The sequence below is a fragment of the Trachypithecus francoisi genome, unplaced genomic scaffold, assembly GCF_009764315.1.
Source record: "Trachypithecus francoisi isolate TF-2019V2 unplaced genomic scaffold, Tfra_2.0 Lachesis_group14, whole genome shotgun sequence".
Taxonomy (NCBI): domain Eukaryota; kingdom Metazoa; phylum Chordata; class Mammalia; order Primates; family Cercopithecidae; genus Trachypithecus; species Trachypithecus francoisi.
Window position 1 is genome coordinate 37,405,195 of NW_022681459.1, and position 22,249 is coordinate 37,427,443.

Here is a 22,249-nt window from a genome sequence, read left to right on the forward strand (position 1 = left end):
GTGGAAGAGGAAAGCATTCGTGCTCTTCTAAGCAAATAAAAATATCGCTAAGCAGTGGTCAATTATAACTTTTCTTCAATGCCCATTTTAAATGACCAGATTGACAGAGTAAAAATATGTTCAACTGAATTTCAGAAAACTGCTAACCCAAATTCACCTAAATTACTCACTTATTGATTTTTATATCTGATATTAAAGGTAGTAGTAACTTTCTATATATAGAGAAAAAAGGAACAGTCAACAGGCAATGGGAATGAGATCTACATTAGTGACATTAGTTGTTTACTATTCAGTAGAAGAAGGATATCGGAAAACAGCAATGCAGCTGGTACAATGAGTTAGGATTAATTTATTTGTTCCCTGCAAGATACTGCAAAAATTGAGTGGAGCTTTAACTCATCAGGAGTTAAATCAGGAGACCAGGGAGTTGACTACCTTCACTCCGATGTTCACACTACCAATTTTAACACTAGGAGCATTTACTATATACTTATATGACTTTCCTAAAACATCATATTCACTTCATTCTAGGTGCTCTGTCCTTATTGTTCTACTCTGCAGCTGTAATTTTACAACGCTGCTTATATCTGCAAAGTGGTAAAGTCTTAAGATTTTCTGCAAAGTCTTCATTTGCCAATAACTTCATTGTCCTGCTAGCATTTTTTGAATATTCCATTGTAGGATAACCCAGAACCCTTTAATTTTAACTGAAGTTCTGCCTAGCTGCTTAATAACATGAGCACACTTCTCTCTATATAAAACATGTTCTTAACTGACACGGTAAACAATGCACGTTGCTCAATAAGATTAAAGCAACTCCATTGTTTTGAAGGATCCGGTAGCTGAGCATTCTAAGTGATTATGTGGGTGGGTGGCGTTTTGGAGAATTCCAGTGGATGATCTCTACCCACAATTTGGATATCACAAATACCCTTGAAAGTGCAACGCTAAGCTGATGGAGATTTTAAAATGTATGTTGCTTGGAAAGAACTACTACTGGTAACTTCAGTTAATATTCTCCTAAAGAATGCATAAGTTTGTTGAAAATATCAACAGGAACATATTTTCATAAATGAAATGTTGATATCAACATTTATAGCCACTTTGACACAAGGTATAAAAGGGCGCACATTAATAATTAGTTACACCATTTGTCATCTACACTAGCACCCGCTGAAGACAAGCTGCCAGTTCTCTAATCCTGGTGAGTCCTCCAATAGGAAAGTCAAACTTTTAAAAAAAGGTCACAGAGAGTGATGAGTTTTAATATCACACTTTAGAAGCATTTTGGCTGTATTTCAACTGGTCCTCACAGTCATATATTTTATGACTTAGGTTAAATAAATACGTTGTAAATTAATAGTTGGATTACTATCAAGTTATATGAAAACTAAGACCTAGGTTTTTGATATTAGCATTATGACTATATCTACACACCCACATACAAATATACATACTAGTTTGTCTTCTTAAATATAACCATAAAGTAAAAAGAATAGACATGTTGGTTTCATGTTGAAGGTAAAGAAACTGAGTCAAACTGAGATTAAATACACAAGGATATACAGCTAATGGTGAGAAAATTCTAAGCCTTTTCAAATCTCAGTTCAGTATTCTATTTACTAAATGATATTAGTCCTAAAAGCCTTCTATTTTTTTTCAAATCTAATTGCTAAATATCTTCCATAACCTTCTTTCCTGAAATGTGTTGAAAGAACATTAGTGATAACTGCATCCAAAAGAATGGAAGGTGGTATGATGAGCACTGAAATTTTACAGTCAGCAAATGACAAAGTTTAACATTAATGTCTGCTTGGATAAGATTTTCTCAATAATGACTTTAACATTCTGGAACAAAATTTCACTTTCAAATGTTTTAAAAGTGTTTTATAAACAAACATGCTTATACACCAAAGGAAATGCGAATCAAGATACCAAAAATATAAAAATAAAGCAATCTTTATAAGCATCTTTTCCCTGGGGTGATAGGAGGAAGAAGGCCTTGTTGATGCGTTGGGACTCCTTAATATGAAACATAAAGGTAAGAGGATTTCTTTATTTGCTTTGAAGATAAACAGACCTTGCAATAGGCCAAATAATGGCTTCCTAAAGTTGTCCACATCCTAATCCCCAGAGCCAGTGAATATGTTACCTTACACAGCAAAAGGGATTTTGCAGATGCGATTAAGTTAATGATCTTGAGATAGAGAGATTATCCTGGATTATCCGGTTAGGCCCAATGTGGCCACTGTACTGTGCTTATAAGAGAAAAGCGGACACAGGAGAGTCCGAATCAGAGTAAAGCAGCCTGAGAAAGACTTGACTGGCCATTGCTGGCTCTGAAGACAGAAGAGAGCTATAGTCCAAGAAATGTGGGCAGCCTCTAGAAGTTAGAAAAGGTTAGAAAACAGATCATCCCTTAGAGCCTCCTCAAGAACCCAACACATTGATTTTAGCCTTGTGAGACCCATTTTGGACTTCTGACCTCTAGGGCTGTAAGATAATAAATGTGTGGTTTTAAACCACCCAATTTGTGGTAATCTGTTCAGAAGTCATAGGGAATTAATACATACCTCTTAGAATTAAAGTCTATGATTAGGAAGGTGAGAGGTATGACTAGAATTTTTTGAAGTACTGTTCTTAAATACTTTTCTCTCATGTTTAAACTTTAAACAGGTGATTTTCCATCAACCCAAACATGCTTCCATTAAAACATTTTTAGAATACACTATTTCTTCAGTAAAATTTAGCATTTTAGAAAAGTGTCAGAAACTGTGCTAACGACGTTCACAGATTATCCAGGTTTAAAAGTCATCAGCAGAAAAGCCTGCTTACACGAACTCATGTTTTGTCACTTTGCTCTTAGAAACCGAATTGACATTAAGTTGGTCATTCTGATCTCTTGCTTTGGAAAAAAAAAAGTTAGTAAAATTATGTCTAAATCTAAAATATTTTCCTTAGAACAACTTCCAAATGATCACAGAACAGCTTCTAAATGACCATACAACCTATCAAACACTGAACCAGTCTACACAGGTATAATATATATAACAAATAGATTACATAATCTATAACAAATAGATTTAATCTCAAGAACAAGAGGAAATATTTCAGCTATGTAAACAGATGGAGAATTTTTGTTATCTAAGCTCCTATTAATAAAACCAGATTTTAAAAAAATAAACTTTAATTTTTAATTAAAAAATGATTGACATGTCTGCCTACACTAGCACTACAGAGAGAAATACAATACAAACCACATATATAATTTAAAATTTTCTAATAACCACATTTAAAAAGTAGAAATAGGTGAGATTAATTTTAACAATGTATTTTACTTAACCCAATATATAGACATATTATTAACATTTCAATATGATTTCAATATTAAAACATTATTAGTGAGATGCTTAGCATTCTTTTTTTGTGCTAATTCTGAAATGGTGTCCATTTTACCCTTATAGGCATACCTCAGTTTAAACTCTCCAAATTTCAAGTGTTAAATGTGACCACTGTGCTGGGCAATGCAGGTCTCTACACTTTATACTCCTCTAAGTTCGCAGTCCTCAAAGTCCTTCTAAATTAAACATTTAAACACACCAGTGTTACATGAGTGATTTACCAGGTATCTTAGCTGACTTCTGGAAATTGAAGAATGGTGTATTTATTAGGTGTATGGCTGTAGTTAAAACTTCTACAAAGTGTGACAGCAATTTCACAGCCTGCCTTGACATCATCGAGGACATATAGGAGCCAAGTAACTGTCACCTTTTTAGTCTGGCCTCAGACTGCAATAAAAAGCAATAGAATGAACATTGTAAAAATATTATCAAAATTTGTATAATTTTTGAATTTTTCGATCTCAGAAGAATGAGAAAGAAAATTTACCATGTAACTTTTAAGGGAGAAATCAAAAGCAGACGGATCTCCTGGGTATGGCCAGAACACAGAAATTTAAAAAAAAATAAAAATAAAAATAAAAATAAAGCCCATAATGGTAACAAAAGAAAAAAAAAAACAAAAACAAAAAATTAAGCCCTCCAGAAACACATGCACGGTTCAGTTTCAAATATAATAAAAAAAGCCATTTCACTCCAACATTACCTACCAAGTTCTACTGAAAGTCACAAAGGCCTACTTACTGTGACTTCCAAAAAAGTATTTTGATAATACTTTGAAAGAAATAATTAATTTCCCTTTGCATGAAATTAAAAGCCATGATAATAGGAAAAACATTATAGCAAATTACTTGTGTCTAAGGAATGGGAATAGGCGTTTTATCTCCCCTAACTACAGCCTAAACTTAAGCCCAACCTAAACCTAGATCCCCATTATTCCAGAAATCCACCTGAGAGAAGTAATGAGAACATATTAAGCAAATATTTGCTAGAATAATTAGAATGTTCCTAGTGTAAAGAAAAGATAAATACTTAAGGTGATAGCTATCCAATTACTCTGATTTGATTATGTGAATGTATCAGATTATCACATATACCCTGAAAATATGTACATCTAGTATCTATTGATTTTAGAAAAAAGAAAAAAAAAAACAAAAACAAAAAATTAAGCCCTCCAGAAACACATGCACGGTTCAGTTTCAAATATAATAAAAAAAGCCATTTCACTCCAACATTACCTACCAAGTTCTACTGAAAGTCACAAAGGCCTACTTACTGTGACTTCCAAAAAAGTATTTTGATAATACTTTGAAAGAAATAATTAATTTCCCTTTGCATGAAATTAAAAGCCATGATAATAGGAAAAACATTATAGCAAATTACTTGTGTCTAAGGAATGGGAATAGGCGTTTTATCTCCCCTAACTACAGCCTAAACTTAAGCCCAACCTAAACCTAGATCCCCATTATTCCAGAAATCCACCTGAGAGAAGTAATGAGAACATATTAAGCAAATATTTGCTAGAATAATTAGAATGTTCCTAGTGTAAAGAAAAGATAAATACTTAAGGTGATAGCTATCCCAATTACTCTGATTTGATTATGTGAATGTATCAGATTATCACATATACCCTGAAAATATGTACATCTAGTATCTATTGATTTTAGAAAAAAGAAAAAAAAATTGCTAGAAATCTCAGTAATTATTGCTGGGCTGTATAATATTTGTAGTTCTTCAGTGGACTTAATAATGAGCATTATCTGAAGAGCTGAACAGTTTCAACATATTCAATATCTTAATACATATCCATGCAAGAGATGATGTACCAAAATATTCTGGCAAAAATTTATAGAAAACGTAAATGTTATAATCTGTGTATTTCTTTATTTAATAAGTTTGATAATTATCACCAAAAATTGTTCTGTAGTTGGATGATGGTGAATAAGATGGTAGAAAGTCTGATCCACAATGGAATAACTTTGGAAAAAAACAAGTTCTTAATCACTAAAAATTTCTAGCAGAGAATGCAAGGTCAAGAATACAGGGGGTTGAACTAGGTGACCATTTTGGGTTATGTTTTAAGGTTCTATATGAGAAAATAAGACTAAAAGGATACATGAGAATATCAGTAGTGAACATTCCTCTTTAATAAACTATGTATCTTTTTCTTTATACTTTTCATTAAGCATCATGTTTTCCTTTTGAAAGACTGCTTTTTTAAGATGCTACCCAAAGGATATATAAGGAGAGTAAATAATAGTTTATCATTCAAACTGGGACACTCTGAGGGAGAAAGGGGTCATTTATTAATAATGATGTGAAGATAATAGGTTTAAACTGGGGCTATCTTGGATAAGCCAGGACATACGGTCACTCTAGGCATGATCTTATTATTTGTGTTAATAATCTTTCATTACTGGTGAAACTTGGAGAATTAATAAAGCTACATAAACTCATATAATAATTTTCTAAGTTCTATTTGAATAAATTGGTTAATTTTTTGGCAGGAGTACAATTTTCCATCCTATATCTTAATAGTACATTTTCAAAAGGCTAGTCTATCTCTGTTTCAGTTAATCAAAGAAACTTAGATACAGGTGATTCTATGTTTGTTTGTTTGTTTGTTTTATTTTTTGAGATTGGGTCTCACTTTGTCACTCAGGCTGGAGTGCAGTGACGCCATCTCGGCTCACTGCAGACTCCACCTCCCAGGTTTATGCCATTCTCCTGCCTAGCCTCCTGAGTAGCTGGGACCACACGAGCCCACCACCACGCCCGGTTAATTTTTTTTTTTTTTGTATTTTTAGTAGAGACAGGGTTTCACTGTGTTAGCCAGGATGGCTGATTCTATGTTTTTACAAAGGATTAGGGAGTAAAAAGACTAAAATTCACATGAAATAATTTAAACATATATGTATGCATGATATATTCATTCCATAATCTAAGTAAACTAAATCTAGAATATGAAGGTAAAAGAGGGAAAAAAGGAAAAAACTAGTCAACAACAAAGAAAAAACTACTATAGAGTAATTCTACTCTAAAGGCAAGCTGGAAAAAGAAGAATACTGGCAGACAAGGAGGCTGTGAGCATGGCAGTGGAACACCGTCTACTTACGTTTTCAAATGGGTATATTCTAAAACCCTGGGCGATGGTCTTATTATACAAAATAAGATATGGTAAGGAGTTGCTTTTTGTTTTGGAACAATTTGATTAAACACGGTTTTACATGTAAGTATTGCTATCTTAGCGTTATTTTGTGACTAGTTTTTCCATTACTGCTCTAAAAAAATTCAATAAAGCTAATTTCTGTACAGAAAAGCACTCTGTTTAAAAGTTAGAGGAGCTCTTAACTACACAATAGGACTATATAAAGCCTCCTTTTCTCTGGTTATTTTCAAAATATGCTGTAATTTTACAGTCAACCTCAAACATATAAAAGGAATAGGACACTAAACTTAATTCACAAAACAAAAACTGCTCATTAATTTATCTTAGGTGGATCCCAGAGGAGGCATCCGTGGGTTTGATTCCAAAGTAAATCTCTATTAGGAGCCTCAGAACAGTTCCAAGGGCACCCATTCCAGCAAAGAACTTTAGGTAGCAGTTAAGAAAGCTTTGAAGGACAAAAACAAGGTTTTTATCAGTCCTTGAAGGCAGATTCAGGGCAATTCTGAATTCTGTGCTTTGTTTTTAAAACATTTACCAATTAGTACAGAGTCTGTGAACCCTTTAGCAGCCCAAAGAAAAATGGGGCAGTGAGGATACAGCATCAAGCTGACAGAAGCAGCCTATGCTTTTAGATTTCCCAAAAAGAAAGCTCATGTCATTACTTTCAAATGAAAATTACACGAGAGAAGTAACTGGATGAGGTAAATGTTAAACAAAGTGGGGCCAGGATGCGGTGGCTCACACCTGTAATCCCAGTACTGTGGGAGGCCAAGGCAGGCAGATCACTTGAGACCAGGAGTTCGAGACCAGCCTGGCCAACATGGTGAAACCCTGTCTGTACTAAAAATATCAAAAATTAGCCAAGGGTGGTAGTGCGTGCCTGTTATCCCAGCTACTCTGGAGGCTGAGGCACAGAATCGCTTGAACCCAGGAGGCGGAGATTGCAGTGAGTCAAGACTGTGCCACTGCAACTCTATCCTGGGCAACAGAGTGAGACTCTACCTCAAAAAAGAAAAAGAAATTGATAGCAGGCAAATTCTTAAAGTCAATGAAAGAAGCCTCAAGAAAGATCAATTTCCTTTGCTTCACAATAATTCAAACAAATTATTTTCTTGGTAAGGAACAAGTCCTCAATGCCTGATGAAGCTACACTGGCCTTCTAGTTGTTAGACTCTAGTTAAGAATATTATACACTCACAAGTAAAAATATTTAAAACTACTACTTCAGATAGTTTACAGAGTGGCCAATAATCTCCACATATTTATTTACACTCATGTGCTTCTTATCTCTAAACCACTGTCATTTTCCCACCTTGTAGCTAAAAAATATCACACAAAATAAACACAAACAATGCAACAAAGGAACAGAAATCCATTGTGAGAAAAATTACAAGCATAAATAGTTTACTGGTTGCAGTCCAAATAGACTTCACTTTAAAAAATACTTACCAAGTGCTGGAGAAAGTTCTGTATAGGCATATTAATGATTTTTGTTTTAACTGAAAACTGGAAGCTTAGAGTATAATTACCTCTTTAATAATTAACAAATAATTATTATAGTCAGAATTAAACACTTTTAGTGTTGATACATTCTACAAAGGAAGGGAATAATAATAAGTAGCATTAGAACAGCACATACATTTTTATGTGTACAGATGGGGGCAGGAGGTATATAAACTCTGTTATCAATTCCCAAAGTATGGTGAATTTGGAGTATGAAATTGGAGAGGTAAATATTAGCTCATTTATTGGCTTTATTTAGCTTTCCCTCAAATTACATGTTTAAGAGATTTAACCATAACCAAAAGCTATTTTTAAAGTTCAGTGATGACCAAATGAAAATTAAGTAAAAAATTGCTCTAACCTAACAAATCAAAGTAGCAACAGCAAAGTAAATATTTATAGGCCTGGCTATGGCTGATGGTTCCAGTAGGATGTATTTCATTTAATAAGCAGTGAGAAAACTCTCAAGTAACATGTCCAAAAATTCAGTTCATCAAACACTGTTTTTTTTTTCATAACACCACTATAAGACTTGGCCATTCCCTTGTTCCTAAAAACATTGCTGTTTCTTTTAATGTGTGGAAATTCTAAATCATATAGATCGGGAATTTAAAATAGTAAATAGGGGAAATAATTTTTATTTTTATTTTTATTTTTTGAGACAGTCTTGCTCTGTCACCCAGGCTGGAGTGCAGTGGCACAATCTCGGTTCACTGTAACCTCTCTGCCTCCTGGGTTCAAGTGATTCTTCTGCCTCAGTCTCCCGAGTAGCTGGTATTACAGGCATGTGCCACCGTGCCCGGCTAATTTTTGTATTTTTAGTAGAGACGGAGTTTCACCATGTTGGCCAGGCTGGTCTTGAACTCTTGACCTCAGGTGATCCGCCCGCCTCGGCCTCCCAAAGTGCTGGGATTACAGGCGTGAGCCACCGCGCCCAGCCTAATGGGGGAAATAAATTTTAATTAAAAACTTCAGTTCTTATATAGAACACATTTAGAGGAAAATACAGACATAAAAGTACACACATACTTTCATTCTTATGCAAAAAAATCTAACTCACTGTACTTGTGATTTAGGTGACTCTACATCCTGAGGATTGCCTATGTGGGTAGAACTTAAAGGAGGAAATCAGTTCATACTAAATTCCTCAGTTATTTCTCACTCTGTTTAAGTGTTGTCACAATTTTCAAAAGAGACTGCAAGTTAACTGAATAATCAAAGCATTAAACTTGTTCTAAGCATGCTGTTTTGAAGTTGGATTTTGGCTGAATTGTTCTGATAGAATTCAGAATAGAATTCTCATAGAATTTCACTTTTTTTTAGTCTTTGTGCTCTTTCTTTTTGTTTGTTTGTTTTTTTTTGTGGCGGAGTCTCGCTCTGTCACCCGGGCTGGAGTGCAGTGGCCGGATCTCAGCTCACTGCAAGCTCCGCCTCCCGGGTTTACGCCATTCTCCTGCCTCAGCCTCCCGAGTAGCTGGGACTACAGGCGCCCGCCACCTCGCCCGGCTAGTTTTTTTTTTTTTTTTTTTTTAGTAGAGACGGAGTTTCATCGTGTTAGCCAGGATGGTCTCGATCTCCTGACCTCGTGATCCGCCCGTCTCAGCCTCCCAAAGTGCTGGGGTTACAGGCTTGAGCCACCGTGCCCGGCTGTGCTCTTTCTTTAAACGGAGAAAGCTGAGGCCAAATTTAAGGCTCATAAAGCACTGTCATCTCCTACATCGTGTGTTCTTTATGCCCCACTCTTCCCTCAACCTTCTCTGCTTCTTACTTCATCAGCCCTCCACCCCTGTATAAGTATCAGAATAAAGTCTGGCCATGTGGTAGCTTACTTTTAGAGATAATCTAACTTAAGGTGGATACTTAGGATACTCTTTTTTTTTTTTTGAGACTGAGTCTCGCTGTGTTGCCCAGGCTGGAGTACAGTGGCGCGATCTCGGCTCACTGCAAGCTCCGCCTCCCGGGCTCACGCCATTCTCCTGCCTCAGCCTCCAGAGTAGCTGCGACTAAGGCACGCGCCACCACACCCAGCCAATTTTTCTGTATTTTTAGTAGAGAGAGGGACTGAGGATACTTTTATGCAGGCTTGAAAACAGTTTATGTTTTCTGAATACTTGCTATTTAAAAGAACACAAAACTCAAAAAGAAACCAAACACACTTGACACTGAAATGGAGCTTACCTTAGAGCCACGTTCATTAAAGATTATTTCTACATCTAGGATTTTGCCAAACTGCTGCAGAGATAAAAATGAAAACATTTACTTATGGTCAGGTTTTTATCCACATATTTTGTTCTCTTCTGAAATGGGAATAGTTTATTTTTCTTCTTCCGTAAACTACTTATTTAACTTCTATATTTGTATTTGTTAGTAAGTTTCAATACCAGTTTCTGATTTTTCCTCATCGCTGAGCTGACAGTTTCTCCTTTCTCAGTTCACTCACTCAGGCAATTTATCCACCTCTCTGTGTGGAAGCTGTTGTCGAAAGTCGTTCACAGTGTTAGCCCATTAGATGCTGCATGGGGACAAGAACTTGGAATTTTCCTAACTACATCTCTTTATTTTTTAAAACAGTCTCAGATTTGAAAAGCAAATCCTAGTAAGTAGAGTAATATCTTATAGGCTATTCCCCTCCTTTTTTTAATACAAAGTACATTCACTATATGAAAAGCAGAAAACATAAACAAAAGGAAAAGGGAAAACAGAAAATAAAGATCATCTGCGGCCAGGCACGGTGGCTCACGCCTGTAATCCCAGCACTTTGGGAGGCCGAGGAGGGTGGATCACCTGAGGTCAGGAGTTCGACACCAGCCTGACCAACATGGAGAAACCCCGTCTCTACTAAAAATACAAAATTAGCCAGGTGTGGTGGTGCGTGCCTGTAATCCCAGCTACTCAGGAGGCTGAGGCAGGAGAATTGCTTGAACCTGGGAGGCAGAGGTTGCGGTGAGCCGAGATCGCGCCATTGCACTCCAGCCTGGGCAACAAGAGCGAAACTCCATCACAAAAAAATAAAAATAAAAATCATATGCAATCCTATCATCGTAATGTTTTAGTACACAGCATTCCAGGCTTTCCCTCAGGTATGTAGAGATAAGTAACTACAGACATCAGATACATTCTATAATTTGCTTTTTTGTTTATTACAAAAAAAAAAAAAAAAAAAAAGACAGAGCCTTGAACTGTCACCCAGGCTGGAGTCCAGTGGCACGATCTTGGCTTACCGTAACCTGTGCCTCCTGGGTTCAAGCTATTCTCCTGCCTCAGCCTCCCGAGTAGCTGGGATTACGAATGCCCGCCACCACGCCCAGCTAATTTTTGTATTTTTAGTAAAGAGGGGCTTTCACCATGTTGACCAGCCTGGTCTTGAACTCCTGACTTCATGTGATCTGCCCGCCTCAGCCTCCCAAAGCATATATTGCTTTTATTTTTTTAACTTAGCAATAGATTATGAACAACTATCTAAGTCAATATATATCTGTGTTACCACCTCTATAGGCTACATGCTATTCACCACTTTAATATTTCTACAACAAACATCAAGAATATTTTAAATAACACCTCTCTCTAGTAATTCTTTAAACATTTTAACATTCAGAAAAGCAAACAAAAACTAAAGACACAAAGCCTAAACTCTATTGTTATGTAGCTAAATAGCCGACTAGAGGGTTACACAAAACACAATCATTATTTAGGGGGAAAGTATATATAAAAAGAGACAAAACTGTTTTAATCAATGCTTGGATGAAATGAATTGAAGGTACATGCAGAAAATTTCCAGATATCTTTTTGGCTCATATTTCCCTCTGAGTACTGGAGTCATACCTGATTATCTACTTCACTTGGGTTTCAAAGCAGACTTTGGGAAATGTGAAAAAAACTGAAAAAGGGAAAGAGCAAAACAGAAATCATGCTGTTCCATTGGATTGAATCATTACTATCTTTATCAAAAAACTTGTATTAATAACCCAAGTTTTCTACAGTAAGACATCTTGGTTTGGTTTAATAGAAAAACCATGGAAAAAGGAAAATGTCTTATTTTACATGGGAGGGCATTTATGCTTATCTTATAAAACTAAGATTTGCATGGTGCTTTGGAGTTTGTTTTGCTTTATATTTTCTAATGCATTCTTATAATATCCTTCTGGAGTAAGGATCACATTCCTTTTATGGTTAAGGAGAATGAGGCTAAAAGAAGCTATTCGTCACGTTTATGAAGCTAATGAAATGGAGCATGGAATGCCTGCTCTTTACCACTGCTACTATTCTTCTAAGTAATAGAGAGTCACAATATGGAAGAGAATAAAGCAACTAAGTATCTCTGGTGAGGAAAAAGTTATTCTTTTGCACTTTATGTTTTATGAGAAGGGCATAATACATTTCAAGAAATCACTAAGTGGCCCAGGCAGATCTGCAATGGACACTATTTTTCTGACTCAAGAGAAAACAAACCTCTGGTAGATGAGAATGTACTCCATTCTCACAGACCTCCAGAGACTAAGATTTTATATCAGTTCTGATAATTCAGTATAGAGCCTAATAACTCAGGCCCCCGAGAAGTTTCTTCTGCGTAACGCAAGTCCTTTATGCTGCCCTTTATTTTCTGTTGTTCTCTTCTCTGAAGAAATGGAAAATATCTGGTTACCACTTTCTGTGTAAAAGCTCTTCAAATACTTCAAGAACATCATTAAATCTCAACTCTGGCCTTCTCTTTAGTGTGGAAAATATATCCAGGTAGTCAGCTATAAATGACAGAATGTTGCCCCAGTGTCTTGTCACCATAAAGTGGGCACAACCAAGACTCAAACAAGAGCATTTGCTTTTCTAATAAAGTACCAGGCAGCTATCCTAGTGGAACTAAAAAAACAAAACGAAACAAAACAAAACCTATTGATTATCTCTGGGTTAAGAGTTTGGTCAAATTCAAAAAGCAACAACACATAGGCTCAGAAAAAATTAAGATCCTTAGCAGCCATTCACTTCTCAAACAACTTAAATCTTTGCAATTAACTTTTTTCACGATGGTGATTCAGGAGGAAATAAACAGTTGAAAGAATACATCAGAGGTAGTAAACCAATCCTCTACAATGATTTTAGATATTGGTCTTGACACGGTGGAGTATGAACAATGAAGTATTATAAAAACAAAACACTGAGGTACTGTTTTCACAAATATTATTTCATTTAATTTATAACTCTGAAAGATAGAGATTACTATCTCTGTTTACAAATATGATATTTAAATTCAAAAAGGTTACATGAATCCCAAAGTTCACATGCGAATAGAATCTGAACCCAGACTCTGACTCCAAAATCTATACTCTTTCCACTTTAATGAGCCACCTCTAAACCTGTATTCTCTACATTGTGAATCTTTGTAGACATCACAAAGCTAAGTAGAGAGTGGCAATAATGCATCCCTGAACCTAGTTTCTTTGGTCTTGTAGTTGAGGGAGATAAGAGGAGAGGAAGGCAGTACAGAGCTGGGCTTACATGGAAGGCAAAGGAAAAAACTAAGAAGGCGACAGGATGAATAAGCAATGGTCCCCAAACTTAAGTGCACATGAGTATCAGTTAGGGATCTTGTAAACATACCTAAGCCCAAGCCACACTCCAGGCCAATTAAATCACAACCCTAGAATGTGAGACATAGACATTAATATTTTTTAAGCTTCCCAGGTAATTTCCAGTGTGCAAACAAGTTTAGGAATCATTGCTCTAAAATAATATGCACGTTTGCTCTTTCAGGTGAAACTAAGCATATTATTGGTATGTTTACTGAGTTCGGTAGGTGAGTAGGGTGACCATCCTGGTTTCAGCTGAAAGTCTCCCATCACAAGAAGCCCCTCAGTCACAGCAAACTGGGTCATAGGGCCACCTTATGCGTGCAGCAGCCTGCAAGACTATGTCTAGAGCAGACTGGATGATAGAAAAAGGTTTCTAAAGACTGATGAAAAGACTGATTTATCTCAGGATCTTTCTCAATCTATTTGTAGCTTAAGCCTAAAGTAATAATGACTAATAACACACCTGGGGGATTAAAATCTACTTTAATTGTAAAATCTATAAAAGAACTTCAGAGACTTACCCCAAACATCTGCCGGAGGTCAGGGTCCCGGAAGCGGAAAGGAATATTAGAGACATGCAGCCGTTTCGGGGTAGATTTACTCTCTGAATTTTCACTACTTTGTGTCTGTGACTGCTGGCCGTCTGTCTGTGCTCCACCTTCTGTCTGCTAAGCAAAGAAATAAATAATAAAGAATGAAAACTAAACACAATTACTTTAAAATAATTAATGTTCCCCCCACAGCAATCATCCCCAAACAGGGTATCTTTAAGCAAAAATTACAGTAGTCCCTTCAAAGACAAAAACAACAACAACAACCAGAAACACAAAGATGTTATTAATGTTCTAAATGCTACCATCTACAAACAAAATGTTGGTGTTTTGAGTATTTATAGTATGCTAGCAAAACGGGAGCTGAGGTACACAGAAGTACTAAGTGACTTGCCCAAGATCACGTGAAGATACATTAGAATAACTGAAGATACAAAAATAGTTCCTTTATTCGTAGACTTTTAGAACTTTCTATTTTTAAGATATTTTTATTCTGAAAATAGAGAGTCTGTTGTACTTAGTTATGGAGGTCACTTCATTTTTTGGTCTATGATCTCAGGCTCTCTCAAGGAAATGAAATAGGGAAATATTTCTATATTTCATTCCCTCTATTAGCTCTAGAGTTATTACTACTATGTTGCCAAAGTATTATAATGATATTATTTTTGAAGAGGAAAAACCTAGCAACAACTGAAGAAGCTTCTTTTTTTTTTTTTTTTGAGACGGAGTCTCGCTCTGTCGCCCAGGCTGGAGTGCAGTAGCGCGATCTTGGCTCACTGCAAGCTCCGCCTCCCAGGTTCACACCATTCTCCTGCCTCAGTCTCCTGAGTAGCTGGACTATATAGCCACTTGGCTAATTTTTTGTATTTCTGGTAGAGACAAGGTTTCACCCTGTTAGCCAGGATGGTCCTGATCTCCTGACCTTGTGATCCACCCACCTCGGCCTTCCAAAGTGTTGGGATTACAGGCATGAGCCACTGCACCTGGCCAAGAAGCTTTTTACTCTGAAACAAATCTGTACTCTCCTCCCTAACTTATTCAATTCCAGCTAACTTTAGTCCGGGGAACCCAACCTTCTGCAGCCCAGGGCAAAGTGCATTGAGAGAATCTAACTGTAGGAAAAGGCTTTAGAGACCCTGACTCATCTGCTACTCAACCTAAAAATGCAAGATTTGTACATATCCACAGTTAAAGAGTATGCATGAGTGTGGGAATGCATTTATTTATTTTTATTTATTTTTTACTTTTTGGACCCAGTTTAATGGGTTGTACATGGTAACCCAATATGCTCACACATGCACACAAGAATCACATGCAGAAATCAAAGTTTCAAGACAGGACAGCTACTGTATGTGCCTGCACGCTGGTATTTTCTAGTTTGTTTTCCTTTTTCTTACCTAGCATAACCCAGTAAATTGAATTTACAACCCACTAAGAGGTCACAGCCTGTGGACTGGAAAACAGTGAACTAAACAACCTCTCTGAGCACTCTGGCGCTTCCAGAAAACCATGTTTTGCTGCAGCATCCTCAGCACCATTCCACGAGGAGGGAGGCAACTCATCCCATGTCCCCACGATACACAGGAGAAGACAGAACGGGGGCTCTCCGTGGGCCACCCCATTAAGCCAGTCGGAGCACTTGGACTCAGATCTCCCAAACTTCATGCGATTTCCACTCCATCACGCTGCCTTTCCATGTGGCTTTCAAAATCATTGCTAAGCCCTGTTTCCATGATGCCACACTCAAGTTTTAGGTGAAAATCTATTACGAAATAAAAACTTTTTTTGGAAACTATACTGCTGCAGAAAAAGCACACTGTCAAGAGTGTGCATTTTGGGTGCAGTGGGTGGGAAGAACCTACAACATGTGGTCTACACGGTAACTGCTTTTCAAAAGCGAGTTTGGGGGGGCACAGCGAGGGAGGAACCACTAGAACTGTCATTGAACAGTCATGTGCTTCTCTCCAATCAGGAAACTCCAGCAGCTGCAGAGAACATCCGGTATCAGAAGTGAACACCTGAGTAATGACCTTCTGGGCCAGAAAGATGGTCTTTCGATGAGAAAGCCAGGGCCCCCAGACACTGCGTGTCCTGCATGGAATCACCAATTGGCCAATAGCAGGGCCCACAAGGAAGCCTAGGATTTCAAGGACGGCCCCGCACTACTCTAAAAATATTTCTACCACCAATACACGCTTGAATGGGCCCACGCCTGTAGGGAAGGCACTATCAACTCACACCAATTCCAAAGGAAGAAACCCAGGCTCAGGGGCTTCCCAGTGAAGACAGGTACAGTCCCCTGAAAACCACGCCCCAGACTAGAGTGCGTGGTCCTCCACTGGACAGACCCCGTGGCCCGTCCTCAGGATCCCAGAACAGGCTGCTCAGTGACACGCACTAAAGGGGGCAGGGATGGGCACTGGGAGATCCTGCCTGTGCAGAAAAAGTCCTCCCAGGAAGCAAACCACATTTCCAATCTGGTGAATCACACACAGTAGAATAAAATCCAGGCCAATCAGCTATGCCTTCAACTCAAAAGGAATCTGAAGAATACATAAGTTAGTTACACATTGTCACCAAAGCAGTTAGGGAGAGCTTCCGAGATGATGAAAACCAAGGGAAAGGGGATGGAGATGAACAAAAATGATCTCATTAAGCCAGAGGCAGGCGAAACCACACCACTTCTGGAAAAGTGTAACAATAAGGCAAGAACTCAGGTTCCCAGGGAGAGGGACATGGGCTAAGGGTGACTTGGTGCCCGCAGGCAAATTGCTTAACTTCCCTGCCCTCCTGGCACCTCATGCCCGACACAGCCTCTGGTATTGGGAGTGGTACGGTATCAGAGGGCTGCTCTCCTTCAGGCCGGCCTTGCTGTCCACACCGGGAGGCAGGCAGACAGTCACTCAGGTAGAAGACTTTCTAAGGCTTCCACTGCCCAAGGGCTGCAAGGGCATCCTTCAACGAAGACAGATGCTTGGTGGCCACTACCCCATTCTTCTTCAATCTCATCCCCCTTGTGGTTTCGGATGCTGCGGACCAAGTCCTGCAGGTTCTTGTCAAACATGCAGTTGATGATGACCTTCACCATCTTGAGGGCCATGGTGGTGGCCCATGGGCTTCTGCCCCAGGAGGCCCACGGCTGCTTGCCGTGAGAGGGCCCGGGGGCCGCAACTATTGCTGGCGGATCGCTGAGTTGCTGGCTGCTGTGGTGGGGCAGGCTCCTAGGCCAGTGCAGCGGCGGGGTTTGAGGACCGCAGCAGAGGCTGTGACCTGCTCCACAGGGGCCGCGATCCCACTCAGGGCCTCTTGCAAATGGCAGACAAGTATTTATTTATTTTTATTTTGTTATTTTTTTTTTTTTTTCCAATTGAGACAGTGTCTCACTCTGCCACCCAGGCTGGACTATAATAGCGAGATCAAAACTCACTGCAGCCTCAATCTCCTGGGTTCAAGTGATCCTTCCACCTTAGCCTCCCAAATGGCTGGCACTACAGGTACACACCATCACGCCCGGCTTAATATTCATTTATTTTATTTTATTTTATTTTTTTTTGAGATGGAGTCTCACTCTGTCGCCCGGGCCAGATCTCAGCTCACTGCAAGCTCCGCCTCCTGGGTTCACACCATTCTCCTGCCTCAGCCTCCCGAGTAGCTGGGACTACAGGCGCCCGCCACCTTGCCCGGCTAGTTTTTTGTTATTTTTTAGTAGAGACGGGGTTTCACAGTGTTAGCCAGGATGGTCTCGATCTCCTGACCTTGTGATCCGCCCGTCTCGGCCTCCCAAAGTGCTGGGATTACAGGCTTGAGCCACCGTGCCCAGCTTAATATTCATTTTTAATCATGAATCTCTTTTGCAACATCCCAGGCATGCATTTATCTAATTGTTTTTCACTAAATCCTCAAAAAAGTTATGTTAAGAAAATTTTTGATAAGTATCTAACAGGTGTGGCACATTCTAGGCATGCAATTTTGATGTATTCATCTGGCAATTGAAGAGCCTTGTGTTTTTACTATTCCCTATGAAGTCCATGCAAAACCGGATGGCTTGCTGAGCTGATTAAACCAACATACTTTTAAAACAGGAGTGGAACTTGCTGTTCTTATTCTCTCAAATGAGACAGAAATGAGTCCCCAACAGATTCTGCTAGGTGACAGGATGAATCCCCTCCCTTTGACTTTCAGGCTAAAAGAAGCTGTGAATCAGAGATACTTTTGGCTCAGAGATGTTGGCAACCATCTTGAAATGAAGTTTGAAACTTTAAAATATAAAGGATAATCAGGAATAAACTCCAAATGAATACCAGCTTTTCAAGTGTCAATTTAAGTGATGGCAGCTTTTTATCTCATTCCATTCAGGCCTTGCAGATGGCTTAATGTGCAATGATTCATGTGGTATAAAAATAGCAGAAAAGGGAAGAGCTACGAAGCAATGTTCTGTGAAAGTGTACGGTTTTCAATCATCAGTCCTGGCACAATGCAGACTAAATAACATAAATTCCATTTAAAGATGAAACTCACTAAGTTACTAAAACAGCATCAAGCAAACCAACATGTAGTCAAAGCAACAAGCATCAATTACAACTAATGCTCATTCAAGTATCTTCAAACTTGCCTCTTAACATCTCACAGTTGGATCACATAAAACTTTGTCTTCAACCAAACTTTACAACCACCAGATCTGGTCTGCAAGATGACAATGTATCACTCTGAGGAAAGTTAAAAAGACTGATTCCACAAACTCCAAATTACACTTTTATATATAACTTTATATGTAGTCCATGTAATCTGTCATAATGTATGTGAAGTGGCAGGATAAATGAAAACTAATGATTACTTCCAAGTATGCTGCCCAAGGTGCTTATCTGTAGCTCTTGATAGTTCTTTGCTTCTCTGAAGACACAATTTAAGATCAGAAGCAAGACTGGTTAATTTTGCAGCTTGTAGTGAACACCCCCTGCTTTTTTTTTTCAGTATGAAATCTTTAATTCTAAGTTGATCTGGCATGTAGAAGAAGTGACTTATCATTTACCAAATTCTCAAGACTTCTGATCTACTATAATTTTTTTTTTTTTTTTAGAGACGGAGTCTCGCTGTGTCGCCCGGGCTGGAGTACAGTGGCCGGATCTCAGCTCACTGCAAGCTCCGCCTCCTGGGTTTACGCCATTCTCCTGCCTCAGCCTCCCGAGTAGCTGGGACTACAGGCGCCCACCACTTCGCCCAGCTAGTTTTTTGTATTTTTTAGTAGAGACGGGGTTTCACCGTGTTAGCCAGGATGGTCTCGATCTCCTGACCTCGTGATCCGCCCGTCTCGGCCTCCCAAAGTGCTGGGATTACAGGCTTGAGCCACCGCGCCCGGCCTATAATTTTTAAACTGAAGTTTAACATACATAGATAAAAATAGATAAATTACAAGCATAGAGCTGAATATTCACAATGAAAGTACACCCATGTAACCACCAAATTAGATCAAGAAACAAGATACTAGGAGCACCTTAAGAGGCCCACTCCAGTCACGGTTCCCCTGGCAAAGGGTCACGACGATCCTGACTTCTAACTCTCTAGATTAGTTGTGCCATTTGTAAATTTAATTAGAAACATGGAATCATACTATATGTACTCTTTTGTGTCTGGCTTCTTTTATACATTAATGTAACATGCACACATATATTGTTGTAATTTATTCATTCTTGGTCCATTGGATAAACAAATTTTGAGCTGCTTACCGTTTTGGATATTAAGAATAATGTTCCTGTGAACATTCTTGTTTACATGTCTTTTGGTACACACAAGCATGTATTTCAGATAGATATACACATATATATGATATTTATATATGAGTGGATTTGCTAGGCAAGAATATGTGTCTGCTCAGCCTTAGTAGTACTGCCATTTTTCCAAAGTGGTTGCACTAACTTATACTCCCATCAAGTGTATGTAAGAGTTCTACTTGTTCCCTACGCCCTTTTTTTTTTTTTGGAGACAGAGTCTTGCTCTGGTGCCCAGGCTGAAGTCCAGTGGTATAATCTCAGCTCACTGCAACCTCTGCCTCCCAGGTTCAAGAGATTTTTGTGCCTCAGCCTCCCAAGTAGCTCGGATTACAGGCATACACTATCATGCCCAGCTAATTTCCGTATTTTTTTGTTGAGATGGGGTTTAGTCATGTTGGCCAGGTTGATCTTGAACTCCTGACCTCAAGTGATCTGCCCACCTCGGCCTCCCAAAGTGCTGAGATTACAGGTGTGAGTAATCCCATTCAGCTAAGTTCTACTTGTTCTCAGTATTATTCTCATTTTAACTCTTCTGGTTAGTGGAATTATATTGTGGTTTTCATTTGTATCTCTCTGATGATTAAAGAAATTGGTTAGTGCTTCCTATGTTTACTGGACATTTTGATATCCTGTTTTGTGAAAAGTCTGCAAATTCTTTGCCCACTTTCTAATTAGGCTGACTTTTTTTGCTTATGATTTGTAGGAGTTCTTTATGAATTTTGGATATGAGCCCTATGATAGACGTACTGCAAACAATTATCTTTTTATGCGCTATAGTCTAGTTCTCAGATTGACATAAATTTTTAACTTGTTAGTGTCATTACCACCGAAATGGCTAGTTCAAACACCCTATTTTTGAACAGACAATATTCTTAACTTTTCAGTTTGCTCAAAAATCCCCACCATAACAATTGTCTGACCTCACCGGAAGCAACAAACATTGACTCTACAATTCCCTGTCTCCGAGTCCTTACCTGTAGGTGTTTCTTTGCCTTTCCATCAAATTTAGGTTTCAGAACCAGTCGTTTCCATCTCCTTGGTTGAATCTGACTACAAAAACGGCAACCCTGAATGACTTCAACTACCAATTTTATCTAAGCTTGAACCTGGGCAGATACCTGCTGCTGGAGGAAAATCACTCAACTACTAAAACAGCACAAGAGATGATGCATGGTCACCAAACCAAAAAGGGTCTAGCAATCTTACCACGTTTCTTCTGTGAGCCAGCGTTCCCATTTTCTACAAATACCTTTTCAAACTTGCTTTCTTCTCTGTAAACCTCAGACCTTTTATTCTTTCCACTTATAGAGTTTGGTTAAAAAATGGGAATCTCTATAAAATAGCAACTATTTATTGAGTGCCAGACCCTGATTTAAGTCTTTTAATAATATTAAATAGTTTACTAGTTGCCAAACTCTGAACTAAGTATTTTACATTTTAATTAATGTAATTATTTCAACAACCCTACAGAATAGGTACTTAAAAAAAAAAAAAAAGTAAGCACATAGTAGGTACTACTTTTTATTCTCATATTTCAGATGAGGAGTCTGACGAATAGAGTGTCTAAGTAAGTAATGAAGCAAGGATCTGAACTCAGGTAGTCTGCCTCCAGAGTGCACATTCTTTTTTTTTTTTTTTTTGAGACAGAGTCTTGCTCTGTTGCGCAGGCTGGAGTGCAGTGGTACAATCTCAGCTCACTGCAAGCTCTGTTTCCCGGGCTGACGCCATTCCCCTGCCTTGGCCTCCTGAGTAGCTGGGACTACAGGTGCCCGCCACTACGTCCGGCTAATTTTTTGTATTTTTTTAGTAGAGACGGGGTTTCACCGTGTTAGCCAGCATGGTCTCGATCTCTTGACCTTATGATCCGCCCGCCTCGACCTCCCAAAGTGCTGGGATTACGGGCATGAGTCACTGCGACTGGCCTGAAGTGCATGTTCTTAACCATTGTATTGTACTTTACATATATTATTTTCTTTTTCTTTTTTTTTTTTTTTTGAGATGGAGTCTTGCTGTGTCGCCCGGGCTGGAGTGCAGTGGCTGGATCTGAGCTCACTGCAAGCTCCGCCTCCTGGGTTTACACCATTCTCCTGCCTCAGCCTCCCGAGTAGCTGGGACTACAGGCGCCCGCCACCTCGCCCGGCTTTTTTTTTTGTATTTTTTAGTAGAGACGGGGTTTCACACATATTATTTTCTTTAACCCTTGCAATAACTCTATGAAACAGATAATACTGTTATCTCCAACTGACATGAAGACGCTAAGTGCAGACATGTTCAGTTAGTTGCCCAAGGTCACACA

General features: G+C 38.6%; 1 protein-coding gene across 31 annotated transcripts in view; it reads right to left on the bottom strand.

Annotated features, from left to right (window-relative positions):
• Positions 1-22,249, bottom strand: part of RBFOX2 (RNA binding fox-1 homolog 2) — a 303,630-nt gene that overhangs the window by 31,556 nt on the left and 249,825 nt on the right. For 16 of the 31 annotated variants that reach the window (XR_004442258.1, XM_033232810.1, XM_033232804.1 and 13 more), the window contains 2 exons: positions 14,156-14,302; positions 10,249-10,302 (listed from right to left, as the gene is read on the bottom strand). Coding sequence is in view for 30 of the 31 variants with exons in the window: in XM_033232810.1 (XP_033088701.1) it covers positions 10,249-10,302; positions 14,156-14,302 (201 nt within the window). In the remaining variant the exon portion in view is untranslated. The remainder of the gene's footprint in view (positions 1-10,248; positions 10,303-14,155; positions 14,303-22,249) is intronic. The other 15 variants (XM_033232813.1, XM_033232806.1, XM_033232799.1 and 12 more) reach the window with 1 other exon arrangement.